Below are 18,382 nucleotides of genomic sequence, written 5' to 3' on the forward strand. Positions count from 1 at the left end.
ATAGCTGTGGGCTTTGGGAGGAGGCTTTGTGGAAGCAACTAGTCATCTCCCTGACATCCTAGCATCCACTCCGGCTTGACTTTGGTTCCTGACTCCCTGACTTTGGCTTTTGACTTCTGGACTCCCTGACCTCGGCTTCTGGACCTCGGACCTGCGATACTTGTACACTGATTTGGATTTGGCGCCTCAGACCCTCCTGCTTACTGGCTACAGACCTCGGACTGCCTCTGGACTTTGCCTGACCCGGCCCCAGCCGTGACAGATTGCTTCCACCAGACAAACACCCACTCCACAGGATGGATGCTGAAGCAAGTGAAACCACAGAACTACTGGCTGCGCTCCAAGCCCAGGTACAGCAGCTAACACAGGCAGTAGTGCACTTGCAGCAACAACCTGCGGCCAGTGCTCCAGCCAAGTGCCCAGTTTCCCCACCTGACAGATTTGGGGGTGCCGTGGAAGAATTTCCTGCCTTCCTAGCACAGTGTCGGCTGTACTTTGAACTGAGAGCACGGGACTTCCTCAATGACAAGACAAAGGTGTGTTTCATCATCAGTCTGTTAAAGGGGCAGGCGGCCAAATGGGCCACACCCTTGCTGGTCGCATCCTCTCCCCTACTAACTAATTACCAAGGGTTTGAGGCCCACCTTTCTGCTGCTTTCTCTAGCCCAGTCCAAGCAGCCACAGCCAACCGGAAGATCAGGGCACTGAAACAAGGCAAATCCTCGGTGGCTCAGTATGCCACCGAATTCAAGCTCCTGGCCCAAGACTTGGCGTGGAATGAGGCTGCCCAGATGGACCAGTTTACCGAGGGGTTGGCAGAGGAGGTCCTGGATGAACTGGCCAGGGTGGAGCCACCACCCACGCTTCAACAACTTATCACCCTCTGCCTCCGCATCGATGGCCGCCTGGAAAGTCGCCGCCAAGCCAAGACCAGAGGGCGCCAGCTCCCTGCGCCGTGCCACTTGGCTCCTCGCCCATCCTCAGCTCGTACCAGCACCGAGGACGAGCCTATGCGGCTTGGAGCTGCTCGACCCTGCCTGACCCCAGAGGAAAAGGCCAGACGCCGCACACAGAATCTGTGCCTCTACTGCGGCACGGCAGGCCACTATGCCTCTGGCTGCCCTGCTAAGCATCAGATACCCGGGCCTTCACCGCCACCGCCGCCAAAAGGGCAGCCCCAGGCGTAAGTGGACCCCCCAGCCTGGGGCGACTAGCTGGGTCCTCCGAACAGCGGGCTGATACCCCGGGCCCGTTCCTGCTACCAGTCAAACTCCGTCTGCCTGACGAACGCTGGCTGTTCGTGTATGCCATGCTGGACTCGGGAGCAGCCCACTGTTTTATAGATGCCGCCTTTGTAAAACAGCACCAGATCCCGGTGCAGACAAAAGAGACTCCGTCGCTGGTGGAGGCTATTGACGGGCGCCTCCTCCGTTCTGGGCCTGTCACCCAGGAGACCTGTCCCATCACCTTCCACGTCAAGCAGCACCAAGAACAGCTGCAGTTTAATGTCGCCCGCATGCCTCGCTTCCCACTGATTCTGGGCCTTTCCTGGCTGAAGCTGCACAACCCCATCGTGGACTGGGCCCAGCAGGAACTACGTTTCCAAGACCCATGCCCCCATCTGACTCCTCCCACCACTCTGGCAGCTGGCATCCCGAGTGGTGGTCCTCAGCTCCCTCAGAAGTATGCGGATTTCGCCGATGTCTTCGAAGAGATGGGAGCGGATCAGCTTCCCCCTCACCGGCCCTATGACTGTGCCATTGACTTGGTACCTGGGGCACCACTCCCGGTGGGGCGTCTGTACCCAATGTCGGAGCCTGAGTTGGCCGCTCTGCGAGACTTCCTAGATAAGAACCTGAAACGCGGCTTCATCCGACCCTCAACCTCTCCCCTGTCTGCTCCAGTCCTCTTCGTGAAGAAGAAAAGTGGGGAGCTCCGGCTGTGCAATGATTACCGGGCCCTGAACAAGATCACCATCCGCGACCGGTACCCTCTACCACTGATCCCTGAACTCTTGGATCGCTTAAAGGGGGCCCAAATCTATACCAAGCTGGACCTCCGTGGAGCGTACAATTTGGTGCGCATACGACCTGGAGACGAATGGAAGACCGCATTTGGGACCCGGTACGGGCAGTACGAGCACCTGGTGATGCCCTTCGGATTGACCAACGCCCCCGCTGTCTTCCAGAGGTTCATGAACGACATATTCCGGGACCTGCTCGACCACTTCGCAATCATATATCTAGATGACATCCTAATTTACTCCCGCAATCCTGCCCAGCACGCTGAGCACGTCCGCCAGGTCCTGCAGCGCCTACGAACCCATGGCCTCTACGCCAAGCTGGAGAAGTGCGACTTCGACCTGCGCTCTGTCGAGTTCCTCGGTCACATTGTGTCCCCGCAAGGGATCCTCATGGACCCGAAAAAAGTAGAAGCGGTCCTGACCTGGCAGGCTCCTCAGAATCGCAAAGACCTGCAGCGATTCCTTGGTTTTGCCAACTACTATCGGCAATTCATCCCGGCCTATGCCTCCCTGACAACACCCCTGACTCAACTACTCCGCCCCAAAGAACCCTTCTGCTGGTCCCCAGAGGCCGATAACGCCTTCTCCACCCTGAAGACCCGTTTTGCCACCTGGCCACTCCTGAGATACCCTGACCCCCAGCTTCCCTTTACGGTGGAAGCTGATGCCTCCAACGTGGCCCTGGGAGCAGTGCTGTCCCAGCGCGAGGAGCCGTCTCAGCCACTCCAGCCCTGCGCCTATTACTCGCGCCAGCTCACGGCTGCGGAAAGGAACTATACCATCTGGGAGAGGGAGTTGCTCGCGATCAAGGCGGCTTTTGAGGTTTGGAGGCACTACCTCGAAGGGGCTCGCCACCCTGTTCGAGTGCTCACTGACCACCGGAACCTAGAGCACCTCCAGACCACCCGCCGTCTCAACCAGCGCCAGATCCGGTGGTCCCTATTCTTCTCTCGCTTTGACTTCCGGATCTCCTACATCCCCCATACCCAGAACCGGAAAGCAGACGCGCTGTCCCGGAAACCGGAATACGCCCCTGCTTCAACTGAGGCCGCGCCCGCTGCTCCCATCCTGCCGCCCTCAGTATTTGCAGCCACCTCCACTTCACCCACACTCGTGGAGGACATTCGTGCTAGCCAGGCCAACGATCCCTGGGTCCAGCAACACCTCCAGGCACTCCAAGACGACTCAGCAGGCGAGTTCACGACTCGAGGCGGTCTCTTGCTACACCGCGAACGCCTCTATGTGCCGCCCGGGCCCTTGCGGGCAGAAGTGCTACGCCTGACTCATGACTCGTTACCCGCCGGGCACTTTGGACAGCATAAGACCACCCACTTGCTGACGCGAGAATTCTGGTGGCCATGAGTGCGCTCCGATGTTGCCCGCTATGTCAGCTCCTGTGATGTCTGTCGGCGGGCCAAAGACGTCCCGGCCAAACCCTCGGGGTTGTTACAGCCCTTGCCCGCACCCTCAGGACCCTGGGACACCATCTCGATGGACTTCATTACAGAACTCCCACGATCCAAAGGTCAGACTTGCATCTTGGTGGTCGTCGACCTATTTACCAAGATGGCCCACTTCATTCCGTGTCCGAAACTTCCCACAGCTCAGGAGACAGCCCAGCTCTACCTGCAACACATCTTTCGTCTGCACGGACTCCCAGCCCACCTGATCTCAGACCGGGGCCCCCAGTTCTCCTCTCGGTTCTGGCAAGCCCTCCATTCCAGCCTGGGTACTCGAGTGCACCTGTCCTCAGCCTACCACCCACAGACTGATGGTCAGACAGAGCGCACCAATGCCACGCTAGAGCAATATCTCCGCTGTTACACCTGCTACCAGCAGGACGACTGGACCAGTCTGTTGCCTCTAGCGGAGTTTGCATACAACAACGCGGTCCACTCGTCCACCCAAATGACCCCGTTTGCTGCAACCTACGGGTACCACCCTCGGTTCTTCCCGGCGATCCTGCCACCCACGAATGTCCCCGCCGTCGAGGCCTACCTGCAAGAACTCCGCGCCAGCCAAGACTTGCTCCGGGAGCAGCTACAGCGGGCCAAGGAAGCCTATAAACTGGCTGCGGACCGGAAGAGGCAGGAAGGCCCCCCAATCCAGCCAGGGGATCAGGTGTGGCTCTCAACTCGCTACCTGCGCCGGCCTGGTCGGTCTCACAAGCTGGATGCGCGGTTCATTGGACCCTACCCCGTCACGGACCAAATAAACCCCGTCGCCTTCAGGCTCCAGTTGCCACCCCACCTCCGCATTCACCCTGTGTTCCATCGCTCCCTCCTTGTTCCAGCTGCACCCCCTGACCCAGCTCGGCCTCCTTGCCCACCGCCGCCACCACCGGTGTTGGTGGATGACGAGGAAGAATATGAGGTGCGCCAGATCCTGGACTCCCGGTACCATCGTGGAGGCCTCCAATACCTGGTGGACTGGGAGGGATATGGCCCAGAAGACCGGTCTTGGGAGCCCGAGAACAATCTTCATGCCCCGGACTTGGTGCACCGGTTCCACAACGACCACCCCGACCTTCCAGGTCCCTCGACGGAGGGGGGCCCTGGGGGGGGGATAGTGTCATGGGTGCTGGGGACCCTGCAGAGGAAGTTGAGTCTGACGAGGAAACTGTGCCCCTGCCACCTGCACCAGTGCCCCTGCCTCCTGCTGGAGAAGATCCCAGCCCCCCTGCCTCGCCCTCTCGGGTGGCTCGTGTGCGTGACCGCCTCCAGCAGGACCTCAGGGATCGGAGGAGGGCGGCACGCTCACAAGCAAGACGCTCCCTGAGCCCTGAGTTCTGAGAGGATTCTGGCCCTCCTAAGAACAAGGATGCTTGAGTTATGACAGGATCCTGGCTGCCTCCCTGAGCCAGCAATTAGCCCAAACGGGCAACAGCCAGCAGAGGGCTATATAGCTGTGGGCTTTGGGAGGAGGCTTTGTGGAAGCAACTAGTCATCTCCCTGACATCCTAGCATCCACTCCGGCTTGACTTTGGTTCCTGACTCCCTGACTTTGGCTTTTGACTTCTGGACTCCCTGACTTCGGCTTCTGGACCTCGGACCTGCGATACTTGTACACTGATTTGGATTTGGCGCCTCAGACCCTCCTGCTTACTGGCTACAGACCTCGGACTGCCTCTGGACTTTGCCTGACCCGGCCCCAGCCGTGACAAGAGCCGCCTTTCTGGCGTTGGCTTCATGGTCAGGAACTCCATTGCCTCCAAACTCGAAAACCTGCCAACAGGTCACTCAGATCGCATCATGTCCATGCGCCTCCCACTTCAAAACAAGCAGCATGCAACACTCTTCAGTGTGTATGCCCCAACCCTTCAAGCAGATCCTGCAGAAAAGAACAAGTTCTATGCTGATCTACACAACCTCATACGGAAGACCCCTACAGAGGACAAGGTGATCATCCTTGGCGACGTCAATGCCAGAGTAGGTAAAGACTCGGAAGCCTGGAAAGGAGTACTTGGCAAACACGGCATTGGCAACTGCAATGACAACAGGCGCCTCCTGCTAGAATTCTGCATGGAGCACCAGCTCACCATCACCAACACTATCTTCCAGCAGAAGAACCTGGATGCACCCACGGTCCAAGCACTGGCACCTTATCGACTACATTCTGGTGCGCCAAAGAGACCTTTGAGATGTCTTACACACCCGAGTAATGCCCAGCGCAGAATGTCATACGGATCATCGTCTTGTACGCTGCAATCTCTGTCTTCACTTTAAACCCACACCCAGGAGAGGAGGTATCCCTCGGAGGAAGTTTCAGGTTGGCAGTCTCCAGTCAGCCGAAGTTAAAGCTGCCTTCCAGGCAAAACTCCAGTCAAGAATTGAGGACCCCAGTTGCCCCACAGACCCTTCTCCAGAAGCACTCTGGGAACACCTAAAAACTACCGTCCTGCAGATCTCTGAAGAAGTCCTCGGGTTCTCCACAAGGAAGAACAAGGACTGGTTTGATGAGAACAATCAAGAGATCCAAGATTTACTGGCGAAAAAGAGATCTGCCTACCAAGCACATCTTGCTCAGCCCTCCTGTCCTGGGAAAAAAGCAACCTTTCGTGCTGCATGTAGCAACCTCCAGCGCAAGCTTCGAGACATTCAGAACGAGTGGTAGACCAAGCTTGCTGAGAGAACCCAGCTGTGTGCAGACACTGGTGATTTAAGAGGGTTCTACGAAGCCCTGAAGGCAGTATATGGTCCATCATATCAGACTCAGAGTCCCTTGCGTAGTGCAGACGGCCAAGTGCTCCTCACAGACAAGTCATCCATATTGAACCGGTGGTCGGAGTATTTTCAGGTTCTCTTCAGTGCCAACCGTGTAGTTCAAGATTCAGCAATTCACCTCACCCCACTTCAACCAGTGAAAACAGAGTTGGATGAGATCCCCACTCTAGAAGAGACTGTTAAAGCCATCAAGCAACTGAAAAGTGGCAAGGCAGCAGGAGTTGATGGAATTCCACCAGAGATCTGGAAGCATGGGGGCACAGTACTACATAGCTCACTTCACAAAGTACTTGTCACCTGCTGGGAACAAGGCAAATTACCACAGGACTTTCGCGATGCAATCATCATCACCCTATACAAGAACAAAGGGGGAAAAGTCAGACTGCTCCAACTACCGGGGGATAACCCTGCTCTCCATCGCAGGCAAAATCCTTGCCAGAATACTCCTGAACAGACTGGTGCCCGCCATTGCAGAAGAACTCCTCCCAGAGAGCCAGTGCGGCTTCAGAGCTAACAGGAGCACCTCCGATATGGTATTTGTTCTCAGGCAGCTCCAAGAGAAATGCAGGGAACAGAACAAGGCTCTGTATGTGACTTTTGTCGACCTTACCAAAGCTTTCGATACTGTTAGCAGGAAAGGCCTGTGGCAAATCTTGGAACGTTTAGGATGTCCCCCAAGGTTCCTCAGCATGATCATCCAGCTACACGAAGACCAGCGAGGCCAAGTCAGACACTGCAACGACCTCTCGGAGACCTTCCCAATAGGCACAGGTGTAAAGCAAGGCTGCATTCTCGCGCCAACTCTCTTTACGATCTTCTTTAGCATGATGCTTCAAAGAGCCGCAGTAGATCTAGATGATGACGATGGTGTCTACATCCGCTATCGCACCGATGGCAGCCTGTTCAACCTGAGGCGACTAAAGGCCCACTCCAAGACAATGGAAAAACTCATCCGAGAGCTACTGTTTGCTGATGATGCTGCACTCTTCTCCCACTCGGTATCAGCTCTGCAGCATATGACGTCCTGCTTTGCAGAGGCTGCCAAGCTATTCGGCCTAGAAGTTAGTCTGAAGAAGACAGAAGTTCTCCACCAGCCTGCACCCCAGGAAGATTATCACCCTCCCTGCATCACTGTGGGTGAATCAGTTCTGAAGACAGTCCAGCAGTTCAGCTACCTGGGGTGCATCATCTCCTCAGATGCCAAGATCGACAAGGAGATTGACAACAGGCTGGCAAAGGCAAACCGTGCCTTTGGCCGACTGCACAAAAGAGTGTGGAGCAACAAGCATCTGAAAAAAGGCACAAAGATCAATGTTTACAAAGCGGTTGTGATGACAACCCTCATCTACGGCTCCGAATCGTGGGTTTTATACCGTCATCACCTGCGACTCCTTGAGCGCTTTCATCAGCGCTGCCTTCGCACCATCCTCAACATCCACTGGAGTGACTTTGTGACCAACACTGAAGTTCTCAAGCGGGCGGAGGTTACCAGCATCGAGGCACTGCTGTTGAAGACGCAGCTGCGCTGGGCAGGGCATATTTCTAGGATGGAAAACCACCGCCTTCCCAAGATTGCCCTGTATGGCGAACTCTCCACCGGCCATCGAAATAGAGGGGCACCAAAGAAGAGGTACAAGGACTCCTTGAAGAAATCCCTTGGCACCTGTTGCATCAACCATCACCAGTGGTCTGACCTAGCCTCAGATCGCAAAGCATGGAGGCACACCATCCACCAGGCTGTCTCTTCTTTTGAGAACGCACGCATAGCTGGTCTTGAGGACAAAAGGAGATTGAGGAAGAATCGCACTGCTACAGCACCAACCTTAAATCAGACTTTTCCCTGCAGCCACTGTGGCCGGACCTGCCTGTCCCGCATTGGTCTTGTCAGCCACCAGCGAGCCTGCAGCAGACGTGGACTATTGCACCCTTCTTAAATCTTCGTTCGCGAAGCCAAGCCGAGATAGTTATAAGACTTTGTATTGTGCCACAGTTTTTTTGTTCACTTAGGTTTTGGCAGAGTGTGGGGACCCCAGACTTAACCTATGTATCCCAGTTTACCAATGCTAGATTGGGAAGAGAGTTACAGTGGTGATAAAGGGGTGAAACAACATAATGTAGCTTTAGAAATTATTGCATGTACTCAAATTCCTCTTAGACAAATACGAACGTGGGGTGGAAGAAGAAAAGGATTAAAGTGATGAAGATGATGTTATGCATAATACCGACTGAAGTCACCGTTAACATAATGTTCAATCTATTGCTTCTTAGAGAAATGTCAAGCAGAACTTGATGCTGTTCTCGGAAAAAATCCATGCATCAAGTATGAAGATCGGGACAGGCTTCCTTATACAAATGCCGTCATTCATGAAATTCAGCGCTTTGCAAATGTGGTACCCCTGGGAGTTCCTCATGCCCCAATCAAGGATGTGGAGCTTTCGGGTTATACAATCCCCAAGGTAAGACTTGAAGGAGTTTGACATCAGTCATGATGTGTTGGTGTGTCTATATATGTGAACCATAAGGAAGGTTAAGGGGGAAATGTAGTTCGATTGACATCAAGGGAGACTGCAGAGTAATAAAGCAAGTGCAGCCAGTGCATGAATGTGGTTTCATGAATCTAGGATTGGTGTGTTGACAAGTGAGTCCACTGTGAATGTTTTGCATGCCTCTCTTTCTTCCTTCAGTGCTGCACTGACACCATGGATTGGATGGAAGCAGCTTTTTCATTCACTGAAACCCAATCTCCGTCCTTACTACAGTTCCTCTCTTATGACCACCAGCACAGCCTGACTGGATGGCCAAAAGAGACCCCTCCTTCTTTTCCTACTAGTATCAAATCTACTTGGTTCCAACCCCTCCATTCATTACATTTCCCCTTTCCCCACTTTTTGCCTTGAGGGTTCTCCAAGTTTCCCTAAGCTTAGGCATCGTGAGCAAGCAACAACATTACACAGAGGTGCATGTGACTGTCCACAAGACTTTTTAAAAAACAATAAAAGGAAAAACGAGTATGGATAAAGTGTTTTTCCCCCCTGCTAGCTGCACTGTCTCTCCGAAATGCCCCTTCCAAACTTCTCCCCCCCACCTGGATGGTAGAAGAGAACCATGGCCCATACCTCCCTGCCCCTCCCTCCCAAATGAGAGAATCATTTTCAAGAGGGAGAGGGAAAATAGACTCTAGGGTTAAGCACATCCCGCTCCATTTCCTGCTCCTTTTCTCCTCCTATGGCTGCATTTTGTTTGGGGGGAAGTGTTGGAGCCCAGAATTGGCCCCCAGTTGGACTGCTTCTTGTTCAGCAAAAGTCAGTTCTCTCCTCTTGTTCTATAACTCTTCAGTGGCTGATTGCCCCTCCCAGTCCTTTGCAATTACGTGCAAACCAAGGCCGTAGCCAGGATTTTACAAGTCAGGGGGCTTTTTAAAAAGTGAGGGGGCACCCATTTCCATCCATTGTAGGGCTTGCTGCTTCTCAGAGGCTTTTTGGGTTAGGGGCAGAAGCTGGAGGCTCTGAATGTGGCCAAATTGAGGCAGTCAACCCTAAAACTTTGGAGTGAAGAAAGGACTATACTTTGCGCTAGCGGGGGGCGGTTTCTTTCCACCTCCCTCTCTCCCATCCTGGCACTTTGCAGCCAGGAGCTCCATCTGTTCCCCCCCTTCCCAGCTCATTCCACATGGCTTCCTCTGCCTTCCTGAGCCCTGCTCAACTGTCTCTGGTTGCCACTGATAATGCTTTGCCAGGTCAGCCATGGTAAAAAGAAAGTGAAAAAAGTAGACTGCACTCAGGAGGCTCCCCTGGAAGTCAGGGAGCCCAGCTTGGAAGTCAGGGGGCAGTGCCCCCACAGGCCCCTGTGGCTACAGGCCTGGGTCAAACACAGTGGCAAGCCAAACTGATTTGGAAGGGGCTCTTTAATGGTCTTATATCAGAAACAAGGACTAAAATGATCATGGTTGTAGAAACTGATCGTTGAAATATTGTAATGTGGTCTTGGTGCCTTGTGAGTACTGGTGTTTTATTTATTTATTTATTTATTTATTTATTTAGAATTTATATCCCGCCCTTCCCACAAGTGGCTCAGGGCGGCTCAGGGCGGTGTCTCAAGAGCCAGCACGGTGTAGTGATTAAGAGTGGCAGATTCTAATATGGAGAACTAAGTTTGATCCCCCACTCCTCCACATGAAGCCAGCTGGGTGATCTTGGGCCAGTCACAAACCTCTCAGAACTCTCAGTTATATCTACCTCATAAGGTGCTTGTTGTAAGTTAAAGGAAGGGAAGGCTACTATAAGCCACTATGAGACTCCTTATGAGAGAGAAAAGCTGGGTATAAAAGGCTACCCTGTTTCTCCTGAGTATGCTGTTCTGTGCCACAGCTGCTTCCCCAATAAGTGCTTGTACTTCTTGTGTCCTTTTGGTGTGACTTGGTTTTGTTTGGTTTTTGCAGGACACCCAAGTTATAACCAACCTCATTTCTGTACACTGTGATGAGTCTCAGTGGAGATACCCTCATGAGTTCAACCCCTCCAACTTTCTGAATGAGAAGGGAGAGTTTGTGAAGTCTGAAGCCTTTCTAGCATTCTCGGCAGGTAAGTTCCTTCTGTCACCACTTAATAGACAGAAAGTCCACAGTTGCCACAGAGAAATGTAATAATCTGCTTCTTGAGGGGGGGGGCTTCAACTCGACCTGACTTGTGTTATGTTTTCTACAAAAATGTATCCTACATCATTACCCAAGAAGCAGAAAAAAATCTGAACTTGTGCCTAAGTCCCAAGTAATGTCACGTTCCAGATTCATCAAATTGATCCTTTCACCATGCTGCTTACCCTGCTTATGCAAAACCAATTAAGAACCACAGTCTGAAATTGTTGGTAAACAGTGGGAAACCGTGTAGCACAATAATACTGTGTCAATAAGGAACAATTATGACAACAATTTCTGCATCCAACCTCTAGTATATTTTTTAATAAAAAAAATAAATGCAACTGACAAATAGGCACTGTCCATAAGATTAAACAAATAATGTTCATAAATAATATCAGTGCACAGTCCAAGTGCTATTCCAAAATTATCCTGAAGTGGATCATTGAAGAATAACAAAGGAATAGACGCTGAAGCCAAATCAAGAAGCTCAGGACCGGTTTCAGTAAAGGCACCTTCTTCAACTTTTAGGCTCTACCTGCAGCCATTACAATCATGAATGTCTGTTGGCTATGGAAGCTCCAGTCTATATTCATTCAAGTAGACATAGTGCAAACACTTGGTAGCTGGAATTGCTGGAATTGTGTGGGAGAAGCAATTCTAGCTACAAAGTGTTTGCACTATGTCTACTTGAATGACTGGAGCTTCCATAGCCAACCGATATTCATGATTGTAATGGCTGCAGGTGAAGCCTAAAAGTTGAAGAAGGTGTCTTTACCAAAACCAGTCCTGAGCTTCTTGATTTGGCTGCAGCATCCATTTCTTAGTTATTCTTCAATGATCCACACTTCAGGATAATTTTGGAATAGTGCTCGGACTGTGCACTGATATCGTTTATGGACATAAATTTTTGCCATAATTGTTCCTTATTGACATAGTATTATTGTGCTACACAGTTTTCCATTGTTCATCAACACTTGCCCTGCTTACGGCATATAACTTTTAGGGGAAACAATCCTATAATTATCTTTTTAATAGTTCCTTGGTATAATGGCTGTGATTCTGGATCACAAGAAAATGTCACTGGCGTTCTTAAGTGAAGTGAAGATTGCAAAAGCTTCCTGCCAATATTATCTAGAGCAGGGAGCTCCAATCTGACTGATCCTGTGGGCACATTTGGGATTTTGAAAACAGTGAGTGGGGGCTCCTGCACAGGCACAAGAAAATTTATCAGTGGCACCATGTTTACCACATTGGGAATCACAGATCTAGAATATAGTACAGGGGTCCCAATGCAATACCTGTGGGCTTTATGGCGCCTGTCAGCATTTTTCCTGATGCTGCCCACCAAGTGTTTTAGAAAGTGGGAGGGGCCAGGTGGGACTTTTGCCAATAGGACCACTGTTTAGCCATTGATTGGCTGTGCAGATTTTTCAAAAGTTGCTTTGGCAGCAGCTCCCACCACAGTACAAGGCTCTTTGCTCCATGACTGAAGGCAAGTTCTGTGTATGAAAGAGAATATGTTTAAACTCTGATTTTTTCTGTTAAGGAGCTTCTACCTAAAATGTTGCAAAGTTATTTTAGAGTTATGCAAGACCTCACTCCATGACATTTTGTGGCTGGCTCCACCTTTTGTGGCAAACGTTTTGTGAATGGCTTTGCCTCCTGCAGTAGCTGTTTTGTAGTTGTGCCCACCACCCAAAGGTCGTCACAGGCTGAAAAAGGTTGGAGGCCCCTGGTGTTGTTGGTCGTATTAAAACAGATCTTAATGAAGGACTATGCTTATTATCTGCTTGACTGCCCTAATGATAAATCTAGATGAAGTTTTGACTGCTTTCGGCAAATTCATCCATGGAAAGTTGGGTAAAGTTGGGTTGCAAGTGGCTATTGTGTTTGCTTCCCACCCCACCCCACCCCTTTATAAAAATGCTATTGGTAGCCTGTTATCTATGAAACGGATGTAATCTAAAAAGGTTACTGGCACCATGACATGGATGTTGATACTACACCAGCTTTTATTACCACTGGGTTCTTCTCTTTATTTTTAGGTCCCAGGGGCTGCCTAGGGGTGAGCCTGGCTCGTATGGAACTGTTCCTCTTTTTCACCAGCCTTCTGAGAAAATTCCAGGTGGTCTGGCCAGATGAATCAAAGGCACCAGATCTGTCACCTTGCTTTGGGATCACTTTGTCCCCGGCACCCTTCAAAGTGGCACTGAAATGTCGCTGGCAAACATGAACATTGCTAAGCAGGATTTGGATCATTTAGGGCCTCTGCAGTGAGTTACTACCCTCGAAGCTGAGTATGTTGCAGGTTCTACTAGAACGCTGTTAATTAATTTTATGAAAGCAGACTGTTGCATGTATGCAGTTTTAATAACTTGCATGCTTCCATTTTTGAATTCTGTTCTTAGTGTTATATAAGAAGAGTATATAATAACTGGGAAATGTGGAGGATTAGAGATACCACATAAAGCTTCTGTGTTGCCAAGTCAAATGCCTTTCAAAAAAATATTTAACCCAACAGAAGTTGGGTGCAGCAGAATTCTGAGAAGGAATACTGAATTTCCTGGCTAAGCAGAGTTTCCTTTCTTGGTGGACACAGGGTCCCAAACACTCTCAAGGAGCCCACCACAAATACCGCGGCTTGTTGTCGAAAAACTTATACATTCAAGTGCAGCTCTCATTTTTGTGGTAACATGCCCCTCTTTCCCTTTCCTTCACCACCCCCAACCACTCCCTGCTCCATTCCCTCTAGGAATAGGGAACAGCGGGGCTAGTGGAGGGGAGGGAAGCAGGTACAGCAGGGGATAGGTTGGGAAAATGAATGGAGGTGGATATGTTAGTGGGGGTGGGTGAGTAGGGGATGGAGGAGGGAAAGGATGTGAGGGTTGCTTATGAGTAGACTTGCTTATGGGTAGTGGGAGAAAGGAAACTACACAGAGTGGGGATGGTAGAATTCATGGGTTAGGAGACACAGTGGGGGCAGTCAAAAGAGGGGAAACAGAGATAAAGTAAGTGGAGTTAGAGAGTTAGTGGAATAGGGTAAGTGGAGCAGAGGGAACAGAGTGGGAAACCACAGTTCACCACCTCTCAGTGCCCCGTTCGCCAATCCTGCTCTTTCTGGAGTCTTTGAAACAACAGAAAAAAGAAAAATTAGAGAAACCAATTCAGATTCACCATGAAAAACTCCCATCTGGAGTTTGCTCATCATTCAAAACCAAAGCAGTCAAATGCAGTCTTCAATGAAACTGTCTTCAGCTGCCTCCTTGTGCTTTGCCACCTTCAGCCTCCTATCAAACCCTTCTTCTCCCCACCCACTTCCACTTGAAAATTCATCATTGGACCCATTTGATGACTAACCATTGGCCCAACAGCAGGTCTCTCAGTTTACAGCCTCTGTTCTGAATCCAGCTGCCTGCCAGGCTCAAGCTTGCTTATACATCTCTGTCCCCCTGAAGAATGCTGATGCTGGCATTGTGACATCGGTGGATGGAGGGCCACAAGAACCAGTCTCTGGACAGCATGGCAGATGTGTGGGGGGGACAGGGGTCAGCCACTTTCCACAGAATCTGGACACGTTAGGAATGACTGGCCATTAACAGTCATTCCTAACTAGGGGTGCATTCACACTACACTAAATAATATGTTTTGCAACTGAATTTTTACTGTGTAAGAATAGCAAAAATCCAGTTGCAAAACACATTATTTAGTGTAGCTTTTTTAAGGAAGCTTTTTTGTCACACTACAGGGAGCTTTCTTCCCTAAGCTGACCACCAAATCCTACCACAAAGCCAAATAAAAGCCTGGCTGAACTAATGTTCTTTTCTGGAGCAGCACAATCCCTGTCTCAAGAAAATAAAAGTTTCTTCATCCTTCTTTTTACTCTGAGGTTGGCTCACCCCCTCCCAGTCAAAATTACAGTCAATAATTTAACATACAATGACAGGGTGCTGGCTCCTCACTGATTTCAATACAGAATCTTCTTCAGTCAAGTGGACTTCAAGATACCTGCCATTCCAACCTTACAAATCCACCACAGGCTTAAAGAGCTCAAAAGTTACATCTGTATATTAAACCAAGAGCATCCAGCTTCTTTTACTTTATTGTGAAAATCAAAGGCAGAAATTGATATGGTGGCTCAGTTGTCAGAGTTCAGAATGTAAGGAAAATTATTCTGAGTGGTTTTTTCCCAGGCATCCAGTGATCTCTTGAGAACTGGGAATGAAGTCCAAAGGGCCTTGAACAAAGAAAACAGAACATCTTACACAATTGAAAAAAATGTTTGAGGGGATTCTTTTCCAATGCTTTTTTTTTTTTAGAAATGATGCACAAAAATAACCTTTCTGGAGAGTAGAAGATAACTTGGGACCCTTTCTCATAGACTTCCAGATATTGGGTTGGATCAAGCTGGCTTTTTGATTCAACATCACCTAATTCCCCAACTTTCCACAGCCCCCATGATGCAAGTCTTTTATCCAGGTTGGTCCCATGAGATCCCTAGCACAGTCTCTTCTCTTCATTTCTTTTGGAGATCAAAGGGAACCAATGCCCCTTTTTTCATTTGTGGAAAAAGCAGTTGAATCCAAACCATGGTTCTTAAGGGGGAGGACACTGAAAGGTGATAGTATGTTTCTGCCTCTTAGCCTTATTTGCATTTCCATTTGTAGGTTTCCTTGAAGAATCAAATGGACTGAACTAGAAGTACAGTAGCTTGGCAGGCTTTCCCTCCAGAAGTGATTGTCTTGTGCCCCCAGTCTTTAACATGCTCAGGGCTTTTTTTTGAGCAGGAACGCACAGGAACGCAGTTCTGGCTGGCTTGGTGTCAGTGGGGTGTGGCCTAATATGCAAATGTGTCCCTGTTAAGCTTTTTTGGTAGAAAAAACAATGGTGATGCAAGGGATGTGGCCTAATATGTAAATGAGTTCCTGCTGAGCTTTTCCTACAAAAATAGCCCTGAACATGCTTATTTACTGATCTTGTTGCCCATGCTAGATAGGGGCTTACACTATTTACTAAAAGTGGGGATTATTAGTTGCTGAAATCATTGTTTTATGTTTTGAGATGTGGCATGACTGTCAAGCGAGTGTGGCAAAAGCAGTCAAGAGAAATACTTGCTGGATCTTTCCATGGACATGGTTGTTTTGGGTTTGTAACTAGTCTCAGTTCTGTCCATTACAATGAGACTCAGTGGAAAGACCACCAGCTTAACCCCCACCAACTTTCTGAATGAGAAGGGAGAATTTGAGAAGCCTGAAGCCTTCCTGGCTTTCTCAGCAGGTAAATTCTCTGACTGACATCCACCAACTTTTCTCTTGCTATTTCATCAACAGCTAGGAAAACAACTGTATCACCTCTCCGTGTATAAAGCACAAAATAATATTCTATTAAACGTGCTTACTGACAAATCCAAACAACTACTATTTCACCATTCTATGTAGTTACAATAAAATAATACAGTGAGAAAACCATCCACTACACACGATGCAACTACTGTCTGTCTGTGACTAGCAGCACAATCCAGAGAGGGGGGCAGAAAGTCTTTTGGGAGCAGATGAGCTGCTATGTGGGCGCAAGAAGGGTTTGTACTGACGTATGACCAGCACCGCCACAGAGGAGGGGAGTTATGTGGGTGGGGGGGCCACTCGAGCACCGCTCCAACTGAGGGCAGCTGGGTATGAGGGCTGTGTCCAAGCATGGGCAGAAGTGAGGCGGACCACGGCATTCAGGCGGAGGAGGGGGTGGAGTTGGGGGCGCGGCCAGGCTTAGGCAGCTTTCTGAGCAGTTTAGCCCATGACATACCCCCCCCCCCCGAGAGGCGCAACTTTATGCCTGCAAAAACGGCGGCATGCCCCATAGGTGCTTGTTGAAGCAAAAAACAAAGGTCACCTCCACCACTGTGGAAGCTCGCAAACCCCTTAGGGAGTGGTGTGATTGCCTTGCCAATCCCCTTGCACCTCGGGCTGATGAGCCCCCTCCCCAGCACCCAATCGCGGTCTTCCCCCTCCTAGAAATACTTCCACTCTGGCCTCACACAACTCAGTTGTTAGGGAGAGGAGCACATGGCGGGAAGCTCTGCCGGCAAGCTCCCAGCGATACAGACTTAGAGTGAGGGACAGGCAGGCACATTGGTGACGGTTTTGCACCGCTCGGTTGCTTTGACAGTATCTTTGACTTGCGAGGGGGAGCTAACTGCTCTCTCTCTCCTGGGGCTAACTGCTCGTTTCCAGGTCCCCACAGGTTCCGTGCTCCTGGAGGCTCTGCATGCAAGGACTGTCGGCCATGGCTGGGTAAGTTCCACTGTCCCTCCCCAGCCTCCCCCCCTCGCTCTCGACCACTTGGTGTGCGAGCGTCTCTTGCATGTGAACCAGGCAGTGGGCTCCGGCAGGAGGCATTTGCTAACCCCGCTCCCCTGTGCTGCCACCTGCTCCCTTCCCTTGGTCTGCCCTCTGCCGCGTTCCCAACCCCTGGCAGGGCACGGGGTGTGCGTGTGTGGCAGCTGCCCCACTGCGGGGAGGTGGGTCAGAAACTGTCCCTTTAAGAGAGTGCCCGGCTGAAACGCAGCCTGCTCTTCCAGCTGCCGCCCCTGCAGGTGCTCTTGATCTCTCTCTCCGTTTTGCAGGTGGGACTCCAACACAGAGGCTTCCGCGTGTCGCTCCACTGCCGCCCCCCACTCCCTCAGCTGTTTCTGCCAGCCGCACGGAATGGAGCCCCCCCCCCATGGCGAGACTGTCCAGCGCACGCCAGGGAGACTGTGTTCCAGAAAAATAAAGTCTGAGCTGTGCCCTCTGTTGGCTCTCCTGCTTGGCATCTGCTGCACGTACCCTGGGCACCCCCCGCCCCTGTCAGTGGCCTCTCCGAGAGAATGCCTGGGAGGGTGGGCAGACTTGGTTTTTGGGGGGAACAGTCTATGAGCCGCCACGCTGCCCCCCGCATGGCTGGACAGGGGAGGGGAGTGCCACCCCTCAGCCTGCCCGGGCTGACAGCCTACCCAACCCCACAGGGCTGTTGTGCGCAGGGCACTAAGGGGGGGCTGATGAAGTGGACTCAGATTTCTGCGGCTGATGCACTCGCACTCTGAGTTCTGCGGCCCCTGGGGGAAGTGTTCCGTGCACATGGCAGGAGGCATCAGGGCAACACAGGGGGTTGGGGGGTGTCTGCTGCTGGGCTGCTCACTCCCAGACCCACATTCCAGCCGCTGTCTATGACAGCGAACTCCTGCACTTGGTACTTCCTGCTTGTCTGCCTGCCATTGGCAGAGTCTCTGACACTGGGAGGGTGTGGGGATTGACAGCTTCTCCGTGGTGCCATGCGACCCTATCTCGCCCCCACCCCCGGCTCGCCACCAAGCCAGACTTCTCGTGCATACATGCCCAGCCTCACTCCTGTTCCCTCCCCGTGTTGGTGGGACCTCTCTCCTTTGCCTGTGATAGTCTGTTCTCTGTTTGGGGGCGGGTTGGAGATGGCTATCAGCCTCCCTGGGGCCACCTCTCCCCATCCCTGACT

At 51.2% G+C, this 18,382-nt stretch overlaps 1 protein-coding gene across 4 annotated transcripts in view; it reads left to right on the forward strand.

Annotated features, from left to right (window-relative positions):
• Positions 1 to 18,382, forward strand: part of LOC132582555 (cytochrome P450 2J6-like) — a 53,270-nt gene that overhangs the window by 12,429 nt on the left and 22,459 nt on the right. The window contains exons 7-9 of one of the 4 annotated variants that reach the window (XM_060254176.1): positions 8,515 to 8,702; positions 10,685 to 10,752; positions 16,083 to 16,156. The exons of 1 other annotated variant lie outside the window; for it this stretch is intronic. In XM_060254176.1, the coding sequence (XP_060110159.1) occupies positions 8,515 to 8,702; positions 10,685 to 10,752; positions 16,083 to 16,156 (330 nt within the window). Of the gene's footprint in view, positions 1 to 8,514; positions 8,703 to 10,684; positions 10,827 to 12,927; positions 13,374 to 16,082; positions 16,157 to 18,382 lie in introns of those variants that run through there. 2 more of the 4 variants (XM_060254174.1, XM_060254177.1) reach the window with 2 other exon arrangements.

The sequence above is a fragment of the Heteronotia binoei genome, chromosome 14, assembly GCF_032191835.1.
Source record: "Heteronotia binoei isolate CCM8104 ecotype False Entrance Well chromosome 14, APGP_CSIRO_Hbin_v1, whole genome shotgun sequence".
In the NCBI taxonomy this organism is placed as follows: Eukaryota; Metazoa; Chordata; class Lepidosauria; order Squamata; family Gekkonidae; genus Heteronotia; species Heteronotia binoei.